The following is a 20,222-nucleotide window of genomic DNA, read 5'->3' as shown; positions in this document are numbered from 1 at the left end:
CTGACTTTTCATTTAGTCCAGTCATGTCATTTGATATGCTGTGTGTCAACTACGTGACTCTGGTGTTCAGGTGTAATTTCACTTTTTGTATTATTTAGCTGCTAAGTCTTGGTGAAGTTAACGTCATGCTTACAATGCATATCTTTTGCCTCTAGTATCATATTAAACGAACATTTTAAACATATAACATTAGTGGCAATTCTAATGCTGTTATTGTAAGCTGGAGAGCATCTACGTCCCCATTGTCCTTTATCCCTCATTAACCATCAGAGAGCAACTTGGGGTTAGTGTTTTGCCCAAGGATATTTGGGAGCGGCCAGGGATTGAAGACCAATCTGCCAATTAGTAGATGACCTGCTCCACATCCTGAGTACAGCCACCCCATCCACCCAATAACCCTACAATAATATAGGGAAAGCACCAAGAATCAGATGACACCCCCCTGCAATTGAGCAACTTTTGCAACAGTGAGAAGGAAAAAGTCAATTTTAACAGGAAGAAAATGCCAACACAACCAGGCTCAGGGAGGAGCGGCCGTCTGCTGTGACCTGTTGAGGGTGAGGGAGAGGAAATGCTGAGTGGTGTATAAACACATAGTGAGTGAAAATAAGTAAGAAGAGAGGCAGAGAGTTCCACAGAAGAGAGCCTCCAGTTCTACTTTTAAATACCGGTTGGGGAGAGAGAAGGAAGACTGGATGAAAGACATGCTGTGGAAGAGAGCCAGAGATAATAATAACAATAATAATAATAATAATAATAACAAGTATGATTCAATGCAGAGAGGTCTATTAACAGCATGCTGTAATCTCTAATAAAATATTATGGTTAACAGTATCAACTGCTACATTGAGGAGAAGCAGGACAAGCACATAGATGAGCCCACTGTCAGAGTCCGTCTGCTGAAATGAACTCAGAAGGATCAATAGAAAAAAAGGAGTCTAAAAAAAAAGAATAGTACTAAAGGTAGCTGTAGAAAATGTTACATCTGTGAGGGTATTATTAATAATTATTTGCCTAATGGTAAAAAAATTTTTATTTGTAAATAAATTCATGAAGTCATTACTAGTAGTTGTTTCTATCTAATGGGACAATGATCCCATTGCGGTTCATTGCAAAGTATCCATTGTTTTCAAGGTCCTATATTCCTAAGGTTCTGCCCCAATGTCCTATGTGCCCATTGTCCTGTGTTTCCAGGTTCCCATCCCTATTGTTTCTCTGTTTTTGAGGTTCTATGTACCCAATGTCCTATTCCAAAAATGTATGTTCCCAGGATCACATCACAAGGTCCCATGGTTCTGTGTTTATAAGTTTCTATCTTCCCATTATCCGTTGTTTTAAAAGAACTTTCTCAGTGTCCCTGCTATCCTATATTACCAGGATTCTATCCCAATGTTTTATGTTTTGAGAGCCATGTCCCATGGTCTCTTGGTCCTATGTTTCCAATTCCAACGCAATGTTGCAAAGGTCCCATGATATTCCCATCACCCTAACCCCACAACCACGAACCCTGGAAACACAGATTAAGCTACCGTTGACTTTCTTCCATGTTTAAATTTTACTCCACACTGGTTCCAAAAACAGCTTAAAAGAGATCACCAATGAAAGCTGCAGGATACTCTCAGCCTTTGTACCATTCAGGATTACAGTTAATCAGCTAACATGAAAAAAGAAATCTCTCTTTGAAAGTTTACTTTTTCTTTTTTTTCTTATCAACTGAAGTAAGTGGTTAAGACGACGTTGACTTTACCGCACTGAGCGGCATCAGCCTGAAGGTCTATATGTGCTCATCAAAGATAAGCTGTATTAATATTAGTTCTTTATTAGCAGAGTTTGGCCTGTTGGAGCTTCCTGTGGTTCAGGTCGTCACACTTCCTTTACTTTCCCCTCCATCTCAGTTGGAGACATTCCTCCCAACTGTCTTTTTATCATGGCTGAATACAGAGGAACGAATGTGCTAACTTATTCAAAATCAGTTTTCCGTCTGACACACAGTCCAAAGCACTGAGACGAAAATTGTGAAAATCAAAGTATTTTACATCACTTTGCAGCACTTTACAACAACATATGCACATATTCATACATGGAGACATACAAATGGGAAAGCTGCCAACTGGATTTGTGCTTAATCAAAACTGCTCTTCATTTTTACACTCGCACGCTGAAGACATTTCTCGCTGAAATTGGCTGCCAAGCTAACTTGAAAAACACTTAGGGCTCTGTAAGTGTGTTTGTGCTCTGAGTCACTGATCTCTGTGCTTCTTAAACTGATTTCTCCTCATCTATAATTCAGCACTTCTCTCCCCCCTCCTCGCCACTTCTCTGTAAGGCATCCTCTTCTTCATCACATTTCTCACTGCAGGGTTTTCTCCTCTCCTCTTGGCTCGCTGCTTGTTTTGTTCTTTGCTGAGCGGCAAATCGTGCGTATTCTATAAAGCTAATGACAGGCAGATCGTCTGAAACGAAGAGATAGCACTGTCGCAGGAAATGGAGGCGGGATTGTGGCGTGTTGTGTGCAAAGATCATCTGTGTCATTTGGGTTGACAGCTCTGGATGCAAACAGCAGGGGGGGAAGTCATATATTTTCCTTTTACTGCCCCTAACAACCAAACAAAGTTGAAAATCATATTGCACCACCATAGTTACACCAGAGATGATTCTAAAAGGTCTTTTACGATAATAGAAAAAGATTTTGGGTTTCAGTAAAGATATTTTCTAGCATTCTCTCCACATTTTTATATTGAGGAACATTATTCTCAAATTGTTCCACAAATTGTAGTTGCAAGTTTTTGCAGATTGGTGAATCTCAGCCCATCTTCATTTCTCAGAAACTCTGCCTCCCTAAGATGTTCTTTTATATCCAATCATGTTACTGACCTGTTGCCGTTTAACCTAAATTCTGTTCCTTCAGCTTTTCTTTGTAGCGTCACTCATTTTCCCAGCCTTTTGTTGGCCCGTCCCAATTTTTTGAGACATGTTGCTGCCATCAAATTCAAAATGACCTCATTTTTAAAAATCTTTGTCAGTTTAAACCAGTCAGTTTTCTAGGTTCTATCATTAATGAAATGTGTGTTATTAGATTTGATAAAGATTGCACCCTGTTTTTTATCTACATTTTACACAGCAATCCAACTTTTGTGGAATTGTGATTGTACACGGAGAGGGGCATTTTAATTTCTTGCATGATGAGGTAGATGTCCCTAACTCCCACCTCAACAGCCTACTCATGATTTGACATATTGCAAAAGAAACATTGATTCCTTCTTTGAAAAAGACTGCAGATGAAAAAAGAAATGCCATTAAAAGAAGCCTTCAAAAAATTGTTTTCCCCTTCAATTCAATTCAATTCAATTCAATTCAATTCGATTCAACTCAATTCAATTCAATTCAATTTTATTTATGTAGCACCAAATCACAACAACAGTCGCCTCAAAGCGCTTTATATTGTAAGGTAGACCCTACATTAATACATACAGAGAAAAACCCAACAATCAAATGACCACCTATGAGCAAGCACTTTGGCGACAGTGACAAGGAAAAACTCCCTTTTAACAGGAAGAAACCTCCGGCAGAACCAGGCTCAGGGAGGAGCGGCCGTCTGCTGCGATCGGTTGGGGAGAGAGAAGGAAGACAGGATGAAAGACATGCTGTGGGAGAGAGCCAGAGATAATAATAACAATAATAATAATAATGACAAGTATGATTCAATGCAGAGAGGTCTATTAACATATAGTGAGTGAGAAAGGTGACTGAAGTAGAAAAACTCAATGCATCATGGGAATCCCCCAGCAGCCTACTGTTAGGGTGCCTGGGTCGTTGACCCAGAGTTTAGAGTTTTCATTATTATTGTACTTTGGTTTTTGCCTTTATTTATCATTTCTAGTCTTTTGGTTTCTTTGTCAGAGTTGTGCCTTCTGATTTCTCTTCTGTTCCATAGTTGCTGAATCCCTGTGACAAGTCTGCGTCTCTGTGTTATGTTTCCTATTTTACTTTGAAAGTTAATGTTAATGTGTCTCGTTTTGCTTCGTTTGTCTCGTCAGCCCTGATTTGTCCCAGCTGTGTTTCCCTCCTGTCTCTCATTCCCTGATTGCTCCCTCTGTATTTTTTAAGCCCCGTGTTTCTTTGTGTCTATGTTGTGATCTCCCTTATCCACCATCATATATGCTGTGTGTTCTGGCTGCATGTGTAAGTTATTTGGATGCTTAGTTTTCTTCTGTTTAAGATCAGCATTTGAGTTTATGTTTGTCTCCGGATTCTGCACTTTGGGTCCTTTTCCTGCCTGCACGCAGCCATTTCATAACACCTACGCCTATTGCAGCATAACTAAGGGAGGATTCACCTACAAACCAGCAAATGTTTTGCTTTTTTTTTTTTTTTTTTTTTTTTTTAACATATCAGAGAAAGCACAGGTCACGTATGTCGACTGTGAAATTTAAAGGGAACAACGGCGCTTTAATTCCACTCATCACAAGCCAAAATATGTGCTGTAAAACAATTTAAACATTTTTTTTTTTTAAAAATTTCTTCTTTTTTTTTTTTTTTTTTTTTAAAATCCTGTAAAATGATTAATTGTATGTGAGTTTTGGTAGCTAAAACCTGACCACTCAGTTGCAAGATGTTTAAGAATAAGCAAACACCACTGTCACAATATTTCAAAGAGATTTGGATCTGGCCTTTAACCTCATTATTCTTCCTTTTGAGCCATTTCTTCTTCGTTGTGCTTGTTCAAAAGTCCAGTCAGATGGACTTTCTCATCATTTTCGAGCACAATTTGATAAAATGTAGAATTCCTAGTTGCACTTTTGACTGCTAGAACATTTCTACCACCATTCCTTTGAGTTGGCACGAGGTTTTAATAAAATGCTCTGCTGCAAGCACATCAAGTGCCATTCTGTCAATAGAGTTGTTACCATTTACTTGTGTTTACAAGTCTTGGCTATCTTATCTTTTCTGGATGCTTTAGGGTTGATGTAATGGTCTTGTTACTTGAGTCTCCTGTGAAGTTACTGGTGACTTCAGGTTTATAATTAGGTGTGTGTGTGTGTGTGTGTGTGTGTGTGTGTGTGTGTGTGTGTGTCCATTTCATCAGTCTCATTTCTGTTGTATTTTGTGTTTCAAAGTTAGTCTTATGGTCCTGTGTAGTTGTATCTCACTTCCATTACTGCTGCTCATCCCAAACAGCTGATGGCCTCTCTTTCTAGAGCCTGGTTCTACTTGGTTCTATTTGTCCTGTTAAAAGGGAGTTTTTTCCTTCCCACTATCGCCGAGTGCTTGCACATTGTTTTTCATCTGATTTGGGGGTCTTCTCTCACTTATTGTCGGGTCTTTACCTCACAATATACCGTTGTGATTTGGTGCTATATGATTTGAACTGAAACAATACACACAGCAGACTATGACATAGGGTTAAGGTTGACTGCATTTTGTTTACTTGTGTTGTCTTTGGCTAATATTTAAATGTGTTTGATATAAAACATTTAAGTGTGACAAACATACAAAATAATCGGAAATGATGAAGGGGTCAACACTTTCACACACCACTGTATGTATTTGGATACAGCATTTCCTCTTGACACATTCCTGGAGGGATACAATATTCCAGCAAAATGTTCAAATATCTTAACATTTTTCACAAACAACAGCTTTCCCATGAAATCAAACCACGGTCACTTTAAATGGCTACTTCATCTACCTAAGAGTCTCTCGGCAGGATGTACAAAAAAGGAGCGTTTTCCTTTTCTAAGCTTGTTTCCCCCCCCAGGATCTCATCAATCGTTACACTGCAGGTGATAAACTCCTGCCTTATTCTTCACCTCATCATCACGAAGCTTTTCATCAAGACAGACACAGTGAATCAGTTTTTTGGTGAAAAAGATCTCTCCTGCGTCTACATCCCATTCTGGCTTGCCCCTCAATATGTCCTGCTTTAGTGATTTGTTTTCCTTCCACTCGGTGAGGTCTCGTGATGCGATGGCCTCCCTCCAGAGGAATATTTCAGCAAGATCCTGCTGCTCAGAACACTGCTGCCCACACAAACACATTCCAGTCACTTGATGGACCAGACACACATACAGTGTCTCCTCTACCCTTAACCTCTCTTTACACTCTGTGTGTCACTGCAGAGCTTAACTAGCACACCGTTTGTGTGTGCTTGCTCATGCTGGGATTTGTTGTTTGTACTCTAGTGACCTAGATTTTTTTTTTTTTTTCTTTCTCTCCTTCAAACTTCCACTCTGAAGTTCAACAAACTAAAATTTTATATACAGAAAAATCATTCATACAAAAAATATTCACAAGCTAGCTGTGTATACAGACTTTAACTTGCATTAAAAATAAATGAGCCTTCTCTCAGAAATCCAAGAATTTTCATCATCGCATTACTGATATTGGACGAGCTGTACCTTATTGTGTCACTCAGCTGTGATCATATATTTTTGATCTTTGGCGTGTCGGTTAGTTCATTTTTCCGGGCGTCAACTCTAATTTTTCATTTCAGTCTAATTGTTCTCATCAGCATCACTGGCAGCTGCGTGTAGAAGCAACAAGGAGCTGTTTTCAAGCAGCAGCTTTGAAAATGTGCTGTATGCATACCTATGCAGGTGAAAACAGCACGCACACAAAGTTTTGGGACTGTAAGTTGTTTTTTAATGTCCGCTTTCTCTCTGTAGTCTATTTGTAGTCATTGTAGTATTGATCAATGAACTTTGAGCATGCTTTGAATGCCAAAGTGCTTCTCGAAACCATCAGCTGTCATCTTATGAGGACTGACCTCAAACCCAATTGGTATCCAAATATGTAGTTCTTTACTTTTTGCTTTTGTTTTTAAAATTGCTCTCCCAATTTCAAAAGTTTACCTGACTTCAAAACGATCCTAATGTTTTCATTATGATCAGAAAATATGTAAGTAACTGTTACCACATTTAGAGAATATATTATTGCCCTCCATGAATCAGCTGAAGCCTATCTCAGCTACCATAGCTGAGCCTGGACAGGATGTCAGTGTAATGCAGGGCTTTCATTAATTGATTGGTTGATCAAATGGTAAAGAACTTGTATTTGACTATTAATTTACATGCATCCTTTTATATGTACTATTCAGTATTTGGCATTTGCAAATGCAGATCTTATACCAGAGAAACTGTGAGGCCAAAATCCTTGTTATAGACTTTATTGTAAAGCTGACACCACCTATAGCTTGTGAAACTTTGCCTATCTGGAATTCTGGCATGAAACTTAAAAGCAACTGAACTCTATCCCTAAATAGTTCCCTGGTGCAGGTTTTTTCCACTGAGGTAAAAGTGGTGCCTTGTGAAAATCATAACTGTGTTTTAATTAACAGCTGAAAAGCAAAGAGAACTAATTGTCCTTCACATCTCAATAAGCTCCCACTGTGGCTGTTACTATTGCTCACAGCTGCTCTTAGTGTCAGAGCAGAGCAAGACAACATCTTGAGATGAGCACAGCTCTGCCACTTAATCCACTCATGAAGGCAGCAGAGCTGAACAACCAAAGAAGGAATCAGTGGGAAAAGAGAAATGTTTGATTCTCATTCAGAAAACTGTTTATTTTTATCAGATAAGTGGGAATCACGCTTATCCACAGTTTATTAGAGGAGTTCCAGGTAGAAAGAAAAGGGATAGCAGTTTATTTACAAGACAACTGTGAAGAGTATTGCTTTTAAAGTGTTTTTACTCATAAGTGACACTTCTCCGTCCCTTGCAGAGAGACCGCCCAGCAGTCTCTCCAGATCTACAACCACTCTGCAGTCCAGGTGAGTGGTACTTATACGATTTAAAGTTGCATCCTGTGACGTATCGCTGCACTTGTGTAACCCCCGAGTGGAGGCTCCTTCTGTGTTATAGTGTTGAGGTGATGTCCCGCCATTCTCTCTGAGGCTTTTAGCCTCTGTTGCAGCTCCTGTGCCTGCTGCTCAGCCTTGCGTGCAGCTTTGCGGGCGTTCCTCAAGGAACGCTTCACCTTGCGAACTCGCTCCTTCAGCTGCCGGTTCCTCCTTTCCGCTGCAGCCAACCGCTCCTGCAGCTTCCGGCCTCGTTCCTCCTCCTCAAACAGTGCAGCCTGCACCGAGGAGCACAGCAGCTGGGGGTAAGGAGGAAAGAAAGTGATGTTAGTTAGCATACGTGAAGGCTTGTTGTCTTAAGTGTCTGACAAACTGTTGTAGACTTCCAGCTGCTATCTCGTCAGCTAGATGTGTAGAGTGGGAGCTCTACATGTCGTGTGTGTGTGTGTGTGTGTGTGTGTTTTCTCTCCTGTGCATGTTGTTTATCCTGTAACAAGCCTAACATGCTAAGCAGGAAGTCTTATTTACTTTTCTATAGGCTTCTACTCCCATTTCAAAAACACATGTGTGTTTGGGTACCTGTGTAATATAAATGTACTATTGACCTCTCATCCCTATGCAAGGGTCACATGTTTTGATGTTTCTGGGACCCTAATGTTGCACGTTCTTGATGGAAGAGAGCTGACCTGAACCGACAGGGTTCACAAAGGTGACAGCTGTTGACGTCCCAGTGGGAATGTATCGTTTGGTTTCCTCTGTTTATGGGCGCACTTTATCACAAGTAACATATACAAACTCAAAAATATTGTGAACTAAAAGTATGTACTGTACATTCACTATTTGTCTCACTCTGCATACATACTCAGATGACCACAGTCGAGGTTAAGGCCAAGCCCCTGTTCTTTTAGCTTGCTGTTTTGTACTGTGGTACCAAGGATCGCAAAAATGGACACTCGTATGGTTTTGGCATATAATGCAGTTTGTTTTAGTGCCATTTGTTTTGGAAAACAATTGCTGAAAAATTGTCTTAAACTATGTTAAAGAAATACTGAGAAGACATTACTGTTGTGTCTGTTAGCTAAAACTGGAGGGACTTTAGCTTAGTGCTTAGCTTAGACTAAAGACTACAAACTGAAGAAGCCTCTTAGTGTAAGCCTCCTCAGAAATGGTATTAGTAGGAGGGTGGTCATGTTTACCAAGGTGTGGCATTCCCTCTTCTTTTAACAATGGTCCATAAAAGTCTGGGAACAGAGAAGACCAGTTATTGGACGTTTAGGTCTATTTGTATTTACATTTTATATGGCATACTACCTTTCTTGGAATTAGTTTTGCAATACAATACACCCAAATAAAACAAAAAAAAAAAAACCCCTTTACATTAAACTTCATTTTAAAGTCTAAATAGTTCATACTGAGACTGATGAAGATAATCTCACGAGGACAATGTTACCCGGCCATATGGTGATACTGCACTGTATGCACAGACTACAAGATCATGTTGTTTGTAGTGCAAGCAAGCAATAAAATTCCATTTACCTTTTTATCAGTGTAAAGGTAGAAACCCATGTGAATAAAACCAAATCCCTCTGCATGGATACAATCCACCAGGGAGAGAAAATATTTCATGCATTTGTTCCTATTCAGTAAGACTGAAGTCAAATTCATATTTTTTTTCTTTTTTTTTAAACAGTTTGAAGCCTTGCCTTTTCAGTTCTCTTAGGAAATTTCACAGTGGGATGCATCAAGCACACACGGACACACAAACGCACACCAACTGTCAAAACATCCGGGTCACACCTGCCTGCTGTTTAGCATCATCTGTATAAACAGTATTTAGAGGACATGTGACGACAACTGAATGCACAAAGGTCCACAGTGAAGAAAGACAGAACACAGAAACATTCAAGTTCTTCAGTATCCAAAAGTCAGTAAAGGGAGGCAAGAAACTATGGGGATGTCGTCTTAGTTTGTTCAAAACTCTATTTATTTAACAATTAACATTTACAGCAACTGTGGTCTAAAATGGCTACAATGACTGATCGCCCTATGTTGCAGTTTCCTTCAGGTCGGGTCACATGTGACCCTTCAGGTCCTTGAAACCTTTCAGTCTGTTCTGCTTCAGTCTGACATTTTGGCTCATCAGTGCAGGTACCACATCTTAACAGTGATGTCATAATGAAACATTGCCTGACTGGAAATAACATGAAGTCAGAGATTTCTTAACATGGTGGATATATTTTGGTAGTTCGGTTTATAATTATCTTATGTGCCGTTATTAGAACGCATCCATGCAAGCTTTTGTAAACTTCAATGAACGGATCAGATTTTTAAATCTGTGTGAGAGCTTACTTGACTGAAGGACACACTGGTGTTTGTCATTAGATTCTGATCGATCCCGTCTCGGTGTTAGATCTTTTGTCATGAGTAATTAGTGCTGCCGGGCTGCAAAACACTAATGGACTTACCCTGCTTCTGTCTGATGCTGAAGGTATGCAATAAACTCTGAAGAAAGACTTCTGCAAATAGCTGAAAGCAACAAAGTAGTTCTTACTCTGATCACAGTCATCACTGAAAAGTCTGACCTGTCAGTGACTCTGTCTTCATCGCAATAATGATTTTTTTTTTTTTTTTTTTTTTTGTGAAGTTGCGTTTGCTGAACATTCTGTCTGTAACATATTTGCAACAGTGAAGCAGGTGAAGGTGTTTGGTAACTCTGGATAAACAATTTGAAAAAAATGTGGTGCTCAGACTTTGTCCTGTGTTTAACATGTATGGCTGTAGGTTTTGGGGGTTTATAACTCATAACTGCTGCAAATGTAGGAAGGTCAGAGAAATTAAATCAGCCATGCAAACCTAATGACAGCAAGTTTAATGTCACTGTAATGCTTTGCACTGTGACACCACAGGCCATCCAGTCCAGTTCTAGCAATGCTAAACTTGCTTTTAGAACATTTTGCTCTGGAGCAAACTTGAGGAATTTATGTAAACTTTTTTTTTTTTTTTTTTAACTCATTTGTTTGAGTAAAAGAAAAAGACACAATGTCAAATATGGAAGCAAAAGTGGAAAAGAAAACACAAAAAAACCCAAAGGCTGTAATCATGTTTGAAAGAATTTAGAGGTGTTTTTGTTTGCGCCCAGCTTGACCTGACTCCTCATTCATTTCTGCAGACTTTTTGATTTCTCTCCCTAACTTTATGTAGAATCTCAGCAGGAGTCCACACAATTACACAGACAACACACATGGCCAGACACCTTTACACACAGTTAGTGGCTTTAGAGCTCCACTGCTGGCGTTAAAGAGCCAAGCCAGGGTTTCTCCTCTCCTTGTGCAGATTTTATATTGTCTGTGCGTGCGTGGGAAGGGAAAGCTAGAAAATGGAAAGAAAAAGTGATGAAGAGACAAAAGGAACAAAGAAGAGACGGAGAGCAGAAAAGAAATAAAGGTGGTGAAGAGGTGCTCCATAGGGTGGCATTTCTCCTCGGCTTCTGCACTTTTCTCCTTTATTTCTGTAAAACACAGTCTGATAATGTATTTTTTATGAGCTTTAGTGTCTAACTCTTGAGTGAAACAGGCACTCCCTTTTACCCCTCTGTAAGCACGTACATAAAATGTTAATGAGAGTCAGGAAACTTGTTAAAGGGGTTTGCATGAGGGTTCAAAATTCTGCCTTCCCTTACCGTGGGTACAATCAACCAGTTCTGTATGCATACACAGTAAAAATGTGCTGTATATGGAAGTGATTAGGAAGTGTTCGAGCCATCTGCCTGCCTTCTTGTGACCTATCAAAGAACTCCTATGATATGTATGTATTATATCTGTATTAGACCCACAGGAGTGTCTGACCTGGCTTGTGGTAAAAGCAGCTCTGAGCACTACTGATAAGATGAGCCTTTGAACAAAAGCTAATTGAAGGTTTTGGCAGGAAAAGTGCAGTGAAGGAAGTCTCCTGTCTATCCTTCTGGCGGGGCATCTGGTTCCCACAAAGCTGAAATCAGAAGCAAACCTCCTCCCAGCTCTGATTTTAGGGATTTTTTTTTTTTTTTTTTTTTTTTTTTTTTTTTGTCTTTAAATGCAGCTGAAGGATGAAAGCACAGAGTGATGCAAGAAGGGAAGCTAACTTTAGATAATAAAAGTATTAATAGGCTTGGTTCTTGGCTGTTAGATTAAAGAAGGATAAAAAGAGAAAGAAGAGAGATTTCTTTCCCCATTTTTTTTACGTCTCCATATACATTCCCAAACAAAACACCTGTTTTGTCCTGCCTTGCCTAAAGGTTATTGTAGAGGAGCACGTGAATCCTCCTCTACAATAACAGCACCTTTAACCCCTTTTTGCCTGAACTATGACCCCTTAATTCAGAGGCTAGATCCTGTAGTTTAAACCAGAACAGAAACAGAAAAGAAGGCACTACAACACCACACTTTGCAGCCCTTTAACAGTTAAATTCTTGCTCTTAAATAATGCTGTGGCTAAATTAGCTGTGAGATTATTTAAAGCTGAAGAGGTAAATCAGCTGTGAATGCTGCAGGCAGTAGAGAAAAAGTCAGCCAGGAATGAGGCACAACATCCTTCAGAGTGTTAACATGATGATAACGAGTGCAATAAATGGATACAAGTGTATGAAAAAGATCCACGTAATGCTCCACGGTCCACCGGATGTATTAAATGATTGTAATAGAGACGCTGTCTGTAAATCGCACTGACTTTAAAGGGGATCTATTGTGCTTATTTTCATCTCCATTATTTCCAAATCATGCAAGGAAAACAAAACCCACACCCAAAACACTGAGACAAAAAAAATCAGTTATGATATGAAGGAAGACTTGAAGCGAATGAGCACATCAAGTGCATATCAGTGTCACCTTTGCCAAAGAGTGAAGTGTCACCATAAATTGTGTTTTAATTGATCATCTTTATCCCTTCAAGAAGCATCCTGAAGGATGTTTTTTCTTCCAGGGTGTGATGTTGCCTTCATCCACAGGGCACCAGGTTTGCTGTGCTCTTCATCATCATTAAAACACCAAAGTGAGGGCCTCTTCTTTGGTGTGTCACAAAAACTATTCAGCAACCACTCAGCTGTACCTTTTCAAAATAAACGCAAAGACGTGTCGTAAATTTGTCTCCAGCTGCCGTGTCCTGTCTTGTTTGAGGTGCGAGCTTGAATCAGTCAGAGCAGATGTGATAATGAATGTCTGAATCCCAGCAGCAAAGCTCCCATCACAAGCTTCAGCCTATCTCTGGTCCGAGGTCAGCGTGATATGTTGCTTCATGCTGATACAGATCAAAGCTGCAGACTGACACGCTTTCAAGCTGGTGGTGTCAAAGTCGTCGATCTCTGCTATTTGATCTTTGACCCCAGGGTGCACGGACAGTATCCGATATGCCTGAGGTGCAACCTGGAAGGACCTCGACTCATCAGTTTGCTTTGATCTACAACAGGTTGGGACCTGATTACGTCGGGCCAATCACATATTAAAACTTTATTAACAGTACAATTGATTCTTTTGTTTGTGCATGTGGGCATTTTTGTCATCCTTCTGAGAATCAATCCATTTTGTGTGGGTATTTGTGTGTTCAGCTCTGCGCAGTGCCAGAGGGTAGTTTGACTGATCTTTCTTTCCCACATTCCTGTCAACGGACTCACAACTCAGCTCATTATTAGGTGTCCACACACACAAACCAAGACCTCCCTCTGCTCGTACACATAGTTCAGCTACAGCGGTTGATTCATTGCCAGTTTCTGACTCAAACATTACCGAAACTACAACACCCTAATATTGTTAGTTGCTCCAGTTCCAGTTCCCTGCACACTGCTGTTTGTCTGGACCCTTAATCTGTTATCACCATGGTAACAACATGGTTTTGAGTTTATTTACATTTTCTGCAAACCCCCACAAAAAGTTGGCCTATTTGAAACAGGGGACTGACTAGGCTCATTCTTCTAAGAAGCTCTTTTTTTTTTTTTTTTAATAGCTCCTTTCATTTTAAGGTCAACAGCTCTATAAGCAAACTTGCTTCTGATTGGCTGCCCCTTGTAAATAGAAGAATCGTGTGAGTGGTGCTCCTGTGTTTGCGTCCAATCAAAGTTGACTATATGTACTCTCAATGACATCATGCATAGCCAAGTCTAGAAAAAAACTGTTGGGAATGGAGCCCTTAGAGCCATCTGAGGCCTGTGATTTTGGGAATTAGCTACTATTTATACAGTGACATAATTTTCAAACCTTTAGCTATGTTCAAAACAAGCATTCAAAATATCAAACAAAAACACATGACATAAAAGTTGCAAAATTTGAGTTACATGTCAGTGAGTTAAATAAGTATTTGATCCTTAGCTAACCATGACTTACTACTTGGTGGAGAAGCCCTTGCTGGCAAGCACAGCAGTAAGATGTTTCCTGTAGCTGGTCAGGTCAGGTTTGCACACATCTCAGGAGGAATCTTGGACCACTCCTCTTTACAGAAACTCTCCAACCCTTTAGATTTCTTGGCAGTTGCTTAGTAACTCGAAGCTTCAAGTCCTTCCACAGATTTTTTAGAGGACTGAGGTCTGGAGACTGGCTAGGCTACTTCATGACCTTAGTGTGTGAAGATGCACATTAAGGTCATGAAGTGGCCCAGCCAGTTTAGCCACTCCTTTGTAGCTTTGTCAGTATGTTTCAGGTCATTGTAATGCCTGAAGACCCATCCATGACCCATTTTCAGTGTTCTGTCTGAGCGAAGGAGATTTCTCATCCAAGATTTTGGTACATGGTCCTGTCCATTTTCCCTTAATATATGTTAAGCCATCATGTACCGTTAGCAGAAAAACAGCACCAATGCATGATTTCCGCTTCCATGCATGACTGTGGGGATGGTGTTTTTTGGGTGATAATCAGCATTTTTTCTACAAACATGGCAGGTGAAGCAAGAGAGCTTGAGTTTGGTTTCAATGACATCTTCTCACAGCTCTTTGAGAAGGTATCTCTGTGACAACAAGATAGTTTTGTGTTTGTTTGCAGTGTCAGCAAAACCCCACCAACATTTCTAAGAAGGTAATGAAGCTTTTTATTATAGATTGCAATGGTCAGTTTAATCATAGACATTTGGTTTCTCTTCTTCATGTACAACACTTTAACAGGCTAACTATGACTAAGTGATGCCTTACCCTGCTGTCTTCCTGCATGTCCCACTCGGGGCTGAAAGTCTGAAATGGTTGGCTCCCCTGAGTGCAGTTGGAGAACTGAAACAGACTGGAAAACGTGCGTCTGTTCTCAATCGTGTCAGCAAAGATGGCATCTTGGAAGTTGACCCCATGAGGTCGGATGCTGTAGTTCTCATCCATCCTACAGAGGAGATGAAGGGGACAACTGTAAGCAGCACATTTGAATCTGCATTTAAAAAGAATGCACTCTGCTCCTTTCCAGTATATTTTTGTTCTTGGATTGTACCGGAGAAGCTTTGCATGATTCACAAATTAAAATAATGAGTATTTATGTTAGAAATTTATTAGAAATAGCATTCTGTACCCTGGCTATTTGGTTCTGAGGAATTATTTGCAAATCTACTGATCTTGTTATTTTAAACTTTGGCCATTTTCAATATGAACATCCACCAATGTATTGTATACTATAAGAAAATAACTAGTAGGTCTGCTTTAACAGCCAGAATAGAGAACAGAAATACATCATGATGTCATAATCTGTGTGGCTGATAAACTGATCATTTGCTAATAACTCCAATTTATAGCTGATAGGTGTACAGTAATAAAAAGTCTTGATGAAGGCCAAAGCCAAAAGTGGCAGTCCTGCAAAGTGGTATTTACTCATTTGTTTTACTACTTTGATTATTTACATACAAACAGTGTTAATTTAAAGGTGCTCTTTCATTTATGTGGCAACAATAATAGATTTGACAAATTCAGGTAAAGCTGAAATAGTTTTTAATTATGGGTTATTTTTTGGTTTGGTTTGGTTTCATTTTTTTTGCAAAAAAAAAAAATAGAACCAAAAAAATATATCAAATTAATTTTCTGAAATAAAAAGTGACCGTTTTTTCTACCTCACCTGAGGAAAAAGAAATAGGAGTAGTTCTCCATCACGGTGTGGGACTGACAGGACAGGTAACCAAGCCCGGTCAGGTTGAGCCTGGATCCAGAGGGTACCTCCAGCATGCTGCCCCAGGCTTGGTCACACAGCAGCTCCACCTCTGCAGAGTACAGCAGCCCTTCCTCTGCGCCCTCGTACCCGTATCCGAACCCGAAGGGCAAGGAGTTGTACAGACTGCCCACTCCAACGCCCACCGGCTCCCGGTGGATTGCCAGGACCCGGGCATACAAGATGATCTCCGCAAGTTCCGCCCGGCAGCCCTCGCTCAGCGGCCGCCATTCCGAGGGGAGCTGGCAGCCACGCGTAAAGGTGTCCAGATGCGCAAAAACGCAGAGCGTTGCGAGGAGGATAGTCGTGGGAAACATCCCGAAAAGCGTACAAAATCTTATCTGGCACCTCCTAAAGTCTGCGTTGATGAGTCTTTCCTTTTTCCTAAGTGTTTCCAGGAGACCCAGCCAAGTGGCCGAAAGTAAACAAATCTGGTTGATTTTGCAAAAGTTATGCACATGCGTTTACCTCAACCACTTGATGATGCTAAATCACAATGAAAATAATTTTTCAGACAGAGTTTTTGAGCATTAACACAAACTCAAGCTAACTTCAATCGTCTGAAGACTTTTGGAAAGAATAAAGTCGGATTAATATGAATGTGCAAAGACTAACCGCTCCAACCTGCAGCTCTGTCCGTTCTCCTGCTTGGAGGAGGCGAGGTTTAAACAGAGCGATGGTGATGCCTTCAAGGACTCGTGCGCTGCTTTGATATTTAGAGTTTCAATGAGGGGTGGTCGATGCGTTGAAGTGGTATTTTGCCTGATGAAAAGGTGATGAACCTGAGGTTTTGAACCTGTTGACCTCAGACACAATATTATAACCCACATGATGTATAAAACTCTTTCGATCAAAAAGATTATTAATTCAAATATACTCCAGGTTCTTCACAAAACGCGTCGCTTCATGAAACGAATACTTCCTTGAGGAATCGACTTCTTCTTTTCGGCATGTGAAGGCGTTAAACGTGATTATAAAGGGACAATCGCTGTGGTGGGAGATGGTATCACAGGAGCCAGGTTTTGGCTGGAGGAAGTTCCATGGAAGATAAATCAAAGCATCTGAGAAGAATTTGAATGGGTCCAAAGGGGGGTGCTGCTGAAGTTTCCACTGGGTTCCAGGGTACCTCGAATTTGTTTTACAACACACTGGGGGTACAGTGGGTCTTTTTGGTTATACAAGCGCTATTCTGGGAACTTAGTGTGTCATGTTGTGTGAGTCCCAACATTCTTTCTGATAGACCTTTAATACAAATCTTTGATTTTGGCTACCTATTGTGGGTCAGTGGGGTCCAGTGGCTCCTGGACAAGGATCACTGGGAGTTTTGAAGCATTAAGGGAAATCCCGAGGGAGACAATATTTCTGTGGTGAAAATCCTCCAGGGATTCTCTCTCTTTTTTCTTCTTTTTTTTTTTTTTTTTTTTTTTTTTACCTGAGATAAGGGATGCACCAGGACTCTATAATGTGATTACATTTCACAATACCTAAAATATTTTATTAAGGATAGCCCACATAAGATATCCTTATCTTATGTGGGCATACGGTAATTTTTATGCAAGCCAAAACTGCTGATGATGCAGCCCATCAGCTTTCACTGGCATTACATGATTTACAAAAATGGCTGAATGACTCATGCTTGTGCCTTAATTTTAAAAAGACCGTATCAATGTTTTTTAGTAAGCCTAAAACAACCGTGGCTGCAGTAAAAGTCTGCTTGGGTGCACAAGAATTAATTAATGTTGAGGAATTTAAGTATTTGGGAGTGCTACTAGACTCTAAATTATCCTTTAAAAAACACATTAAAAAAGTAGTGAAAACTGTAAATGTTAATATACAGAACTTTAGACATATCCGCACATCATTAATAGACACAGCAGCGATTACATTCCTGCATTCTATGATACTGGCTCATATTGAATATTGTATTACAAGTTGGTCCTATATGAGCTCTGCTGCTATTGGGCCAATTGAAGTATGCTACAAAAGAGCATTGAAAATATTAGATAAAAAACCTTTTTCATATCACCATTGTCAAATTTTAGAAAAATACAAGTTTTTAAATTTTACTAATTTCAAATTATTTAAATCTGCCTGTCTAATATACAAAGTTATACATGGTCTGGCGCCTCCACCAATGAGTGATTTTATTAAACAAAAGTCTAGCAGTGTTGCTGGGTCTCGACTGACTCGAGCCACTGTTAGAGGTGATTGTGAACTGGCACTCAGGCGGACCACCTTTTCACAGAATGCTCTGTCATATCAGGGAGTGAGCTTCTGGAATAGTCTTCCACTGTCAGTGAGGGAAAGTACAAGTCTACCCATCTTTAAGAGTCACTTAAAAGGGCGGCTGAGGGACACACAAACATGTAATCATGTTTAATAATCATGTTTTATATTGGACGGGAAAAAGAGTTAGTGTATTACAAAAAGGAAAACAACTGTTAGTGCAATGGGTGAACGCAATATCACGATGGTCAGGGCATGTACAATACTGGGGTTTGTGCAATATAATTGATGTGTTTCCGTTATTGTTATCTATACTGTCCTCTGTGTCCACTCTCCTTGTCATTGTTTGTTCTAGTATAATGTGATCACTGTTTTTGTCCTTGTCACATGACCTGTAAATAGTGTCTCTGTATGTTTTTACTAACTTGTGTTTAACACCAACCTGCCAGAGGGTCTGCAGATGGAAATTAGCCCAAGGCTATAATCTGGCATATTTACATTTGTTAAAATGTTCATTAATATCTATTGCCCCTCTTTCTAAAAAAATAAAATAAAATAAATAAATAAGATCATAGTAAAGATTAATAATCACTTTCAGTTCCTCAACTATAACCACTTTAACAGTCTTCCATACAGTTCTAAGCTCAACCTCCAGTAAGTACAGTGACCATCTCTGATTGCTTTAAACCAGGGGTAGGCAACTCCAGGCCTCAAGTGCAGGTTTTAGACATCACCCTGTGTCAACACACCTAAATCAAATCATTAGTTCATTCCCAGGCCTCTGGAGAACTTCAAGACATGTTGAGGAGGTAATTTAGCCATTTGAATCAGCTGTGTTGGATCAAGGACACTCGAAAACCTGCAGGACACAGGCACTCGAGGTCTGGAGTTGCCTACCCCTGCTTTAAACTAACCTGAACATGAACATCAGTAGATTGCTCTTGAATAAGACTGCCATCTAGTGGAAAGTAAGTATAACTGTATATATAAACGTATAGCTGTAGCTGCACAAACAAGAGCAGAAATGGTGTTTCTCGGACATTCCATTGTATTTTACTACAGTAGCCTCTGAGTGTTCTATGCTACAGTATTGACAGATATCCCATCGGAATCAGTTACACTGTCGTCGCCATTTATCATTCAAAGCTGACATCAGAGGGAATCTCCAGTCCTTCCTTTCCTGTTTGCAAGTGTAAGGTGACTCCTGAGGGGGAATTCCCGCTAACAGCTGATGGTCTAGCCCCGCCCCCACACATGTCAGCCTCTTGCCGATGTGTAAAAAATGCGGATGGACCCGTGCCGCGGCGGCGCTGCTTACGCGCAGGCGCTCTTTGTTCTCAGATCAGTCCTCTGCCCCGTGACGTCACTACGAGGAAATGAAAACCGTCCGTAAACTCCGCACAAGTGAACTCGGTGTCGAGTTGTCGAAAATGAGACCGACTTAGATAGGAACTATGGCTTTCAAAATAAAAGCAAAGCGTTCTTGAAGAATGAATTAAGATTGCCCTAAAAACAAATATCAAAAGCTAAGGACTTCAGAAAGAACAAATAATCACTGTAGTCTTTTAATATGATAAATAGAAGTGAAAATAGCTACACACAATACAGTTTAATGAATATAGTAATGAAATTAAATAAGGCTAATGAAATAAGCCTTATTAAATTCCAGCGCAAGATGATGGTTTTCCTCTGATGATGAATTTAATTTTATAAAGACATTATTTATTTTTAGGTGGAGGAATTTCAATTTCAGCAGATGTTGCAGTGCTGGTAGCAATTGCGGATTTGTTTGTTTTGTTTGTTGTTTTGTTTCTTTGATTTTGTCTTGCGGTTTAGCGGATTCATCTACTGCTTATTAAAATAAACTTCAGATGAATTGTTGAATTAAGTCTTTACTGTTTGAAACCCCCATTAGTGGAAAATGTTATTTTTATATTATTTTAAACTGATAACTACACTGTCACTATAATTGCTCTATAGTTGTTATTTGTCACAAATCAAAACAAAGCTCTTGATCAAAAGAGTCACTGATGTGATCTAGGTGCATATGCACACAAAGTAAATTT

At 39.8% G+C, this 20,222-nt stretch overlaps 1 protein-coding gene and 1 long non-coding RNA gene across 3 annotated transcripts; one reads left to right on the top strand and one right to left on the bottom strand.

The window, feature by feature from the left end:
- Nucleotides 1–4,132: 4,132 nt before the first annotated feature.
- LOC105941329 (uncharacterized) lies at nt 4,133–12,929 on the top strand. Of its 2 annotated transcripts, XR_013093842.1 has the most exons (5): nt 4,140–4,182; nt 6,494–6,629; nt 7,720–7,768; nt 7,892–8,100; nt 12,752–12,929. It is a non-coding gene; the product is annotated as an uncharacterized LOC105941329 (long non-coding RNA). The 2 variants fall into 2 exon arrangements; XR_001167954.2 differs by lacking the exon at nt 6,494–6,629 and having other exon boundaries at nt 4,133–4,182.
- ccdc3a (coiled-coil domain containing 3a) lies at nt 5,701–16,592 on the bottom strand. The gene is made up of 3 exons (XM_004568843.4): nt 15,841–16,592; nt 14,943–15,120; nt 5,701–8,094 (listed from the first exon to the last, which is right to left on the bottom strand). Exons 1-3 carry the CDS (start codon nt 16,245–16,247, stop codon nt 7,789–7,791), a joined length of 891 nt encoding a protein of 296 aa, XP_004568900.1. The 5' UTR covers nt 16,248–16,592; the 3' UTR covers nt 5,701–7,788.
- Between the last annotated feature and the right edge of the window lie 3,630 nt (nt 16,593–20,222).

The sequence above is a fragment of the Maylandia zebra genome, linkage group LG17 (genome assembly GCF_041146795.1).
Source record: "Maylandia zebra isolate NMK-2024a linkage group LG17, Mzebra_GT3a, whole genome shotgun sequence".
In the NCBI taxonomy this organism is placed as follows: domain Eukaryota; kingdom Metazoa; phylum Chordata; class Actinopteri; order Cichliformes; family Cichlidae; genus Maylandia; species Maylandia zebra.
This window is presented reverse-complemented; position numbering and strand designations above follow the sequence as displayed.

What these genes read in the sequence shown, in the direction of transcription:
- ccdc3a (XM_004568843.4), bottom strand. Translation starts at nt 16,247, where the DNA reads ATGTTTCCCACGACTATCCTCCTCGCAACGCTCTGCGTTTTTGCGCAT. An exon ending in TCCTATTTCTTTTTCCTCAG is followed by an intron (nt 15,121 to 15,840) that starts GTGAGGTAGAAA and finishes TCTCCTCTGTAG; the next exon opens with GATGGATGAGAACTACAGCA. An exon ending in ACATGCAGGAAGACAGCAGG is followed by an intron (nt 8,095 to 14,942) that starts GTAAGGCATCAC and finishes CCTTACCCCCAG; the next exon opens with CTGCTGTGCTCCTCGGTGCA.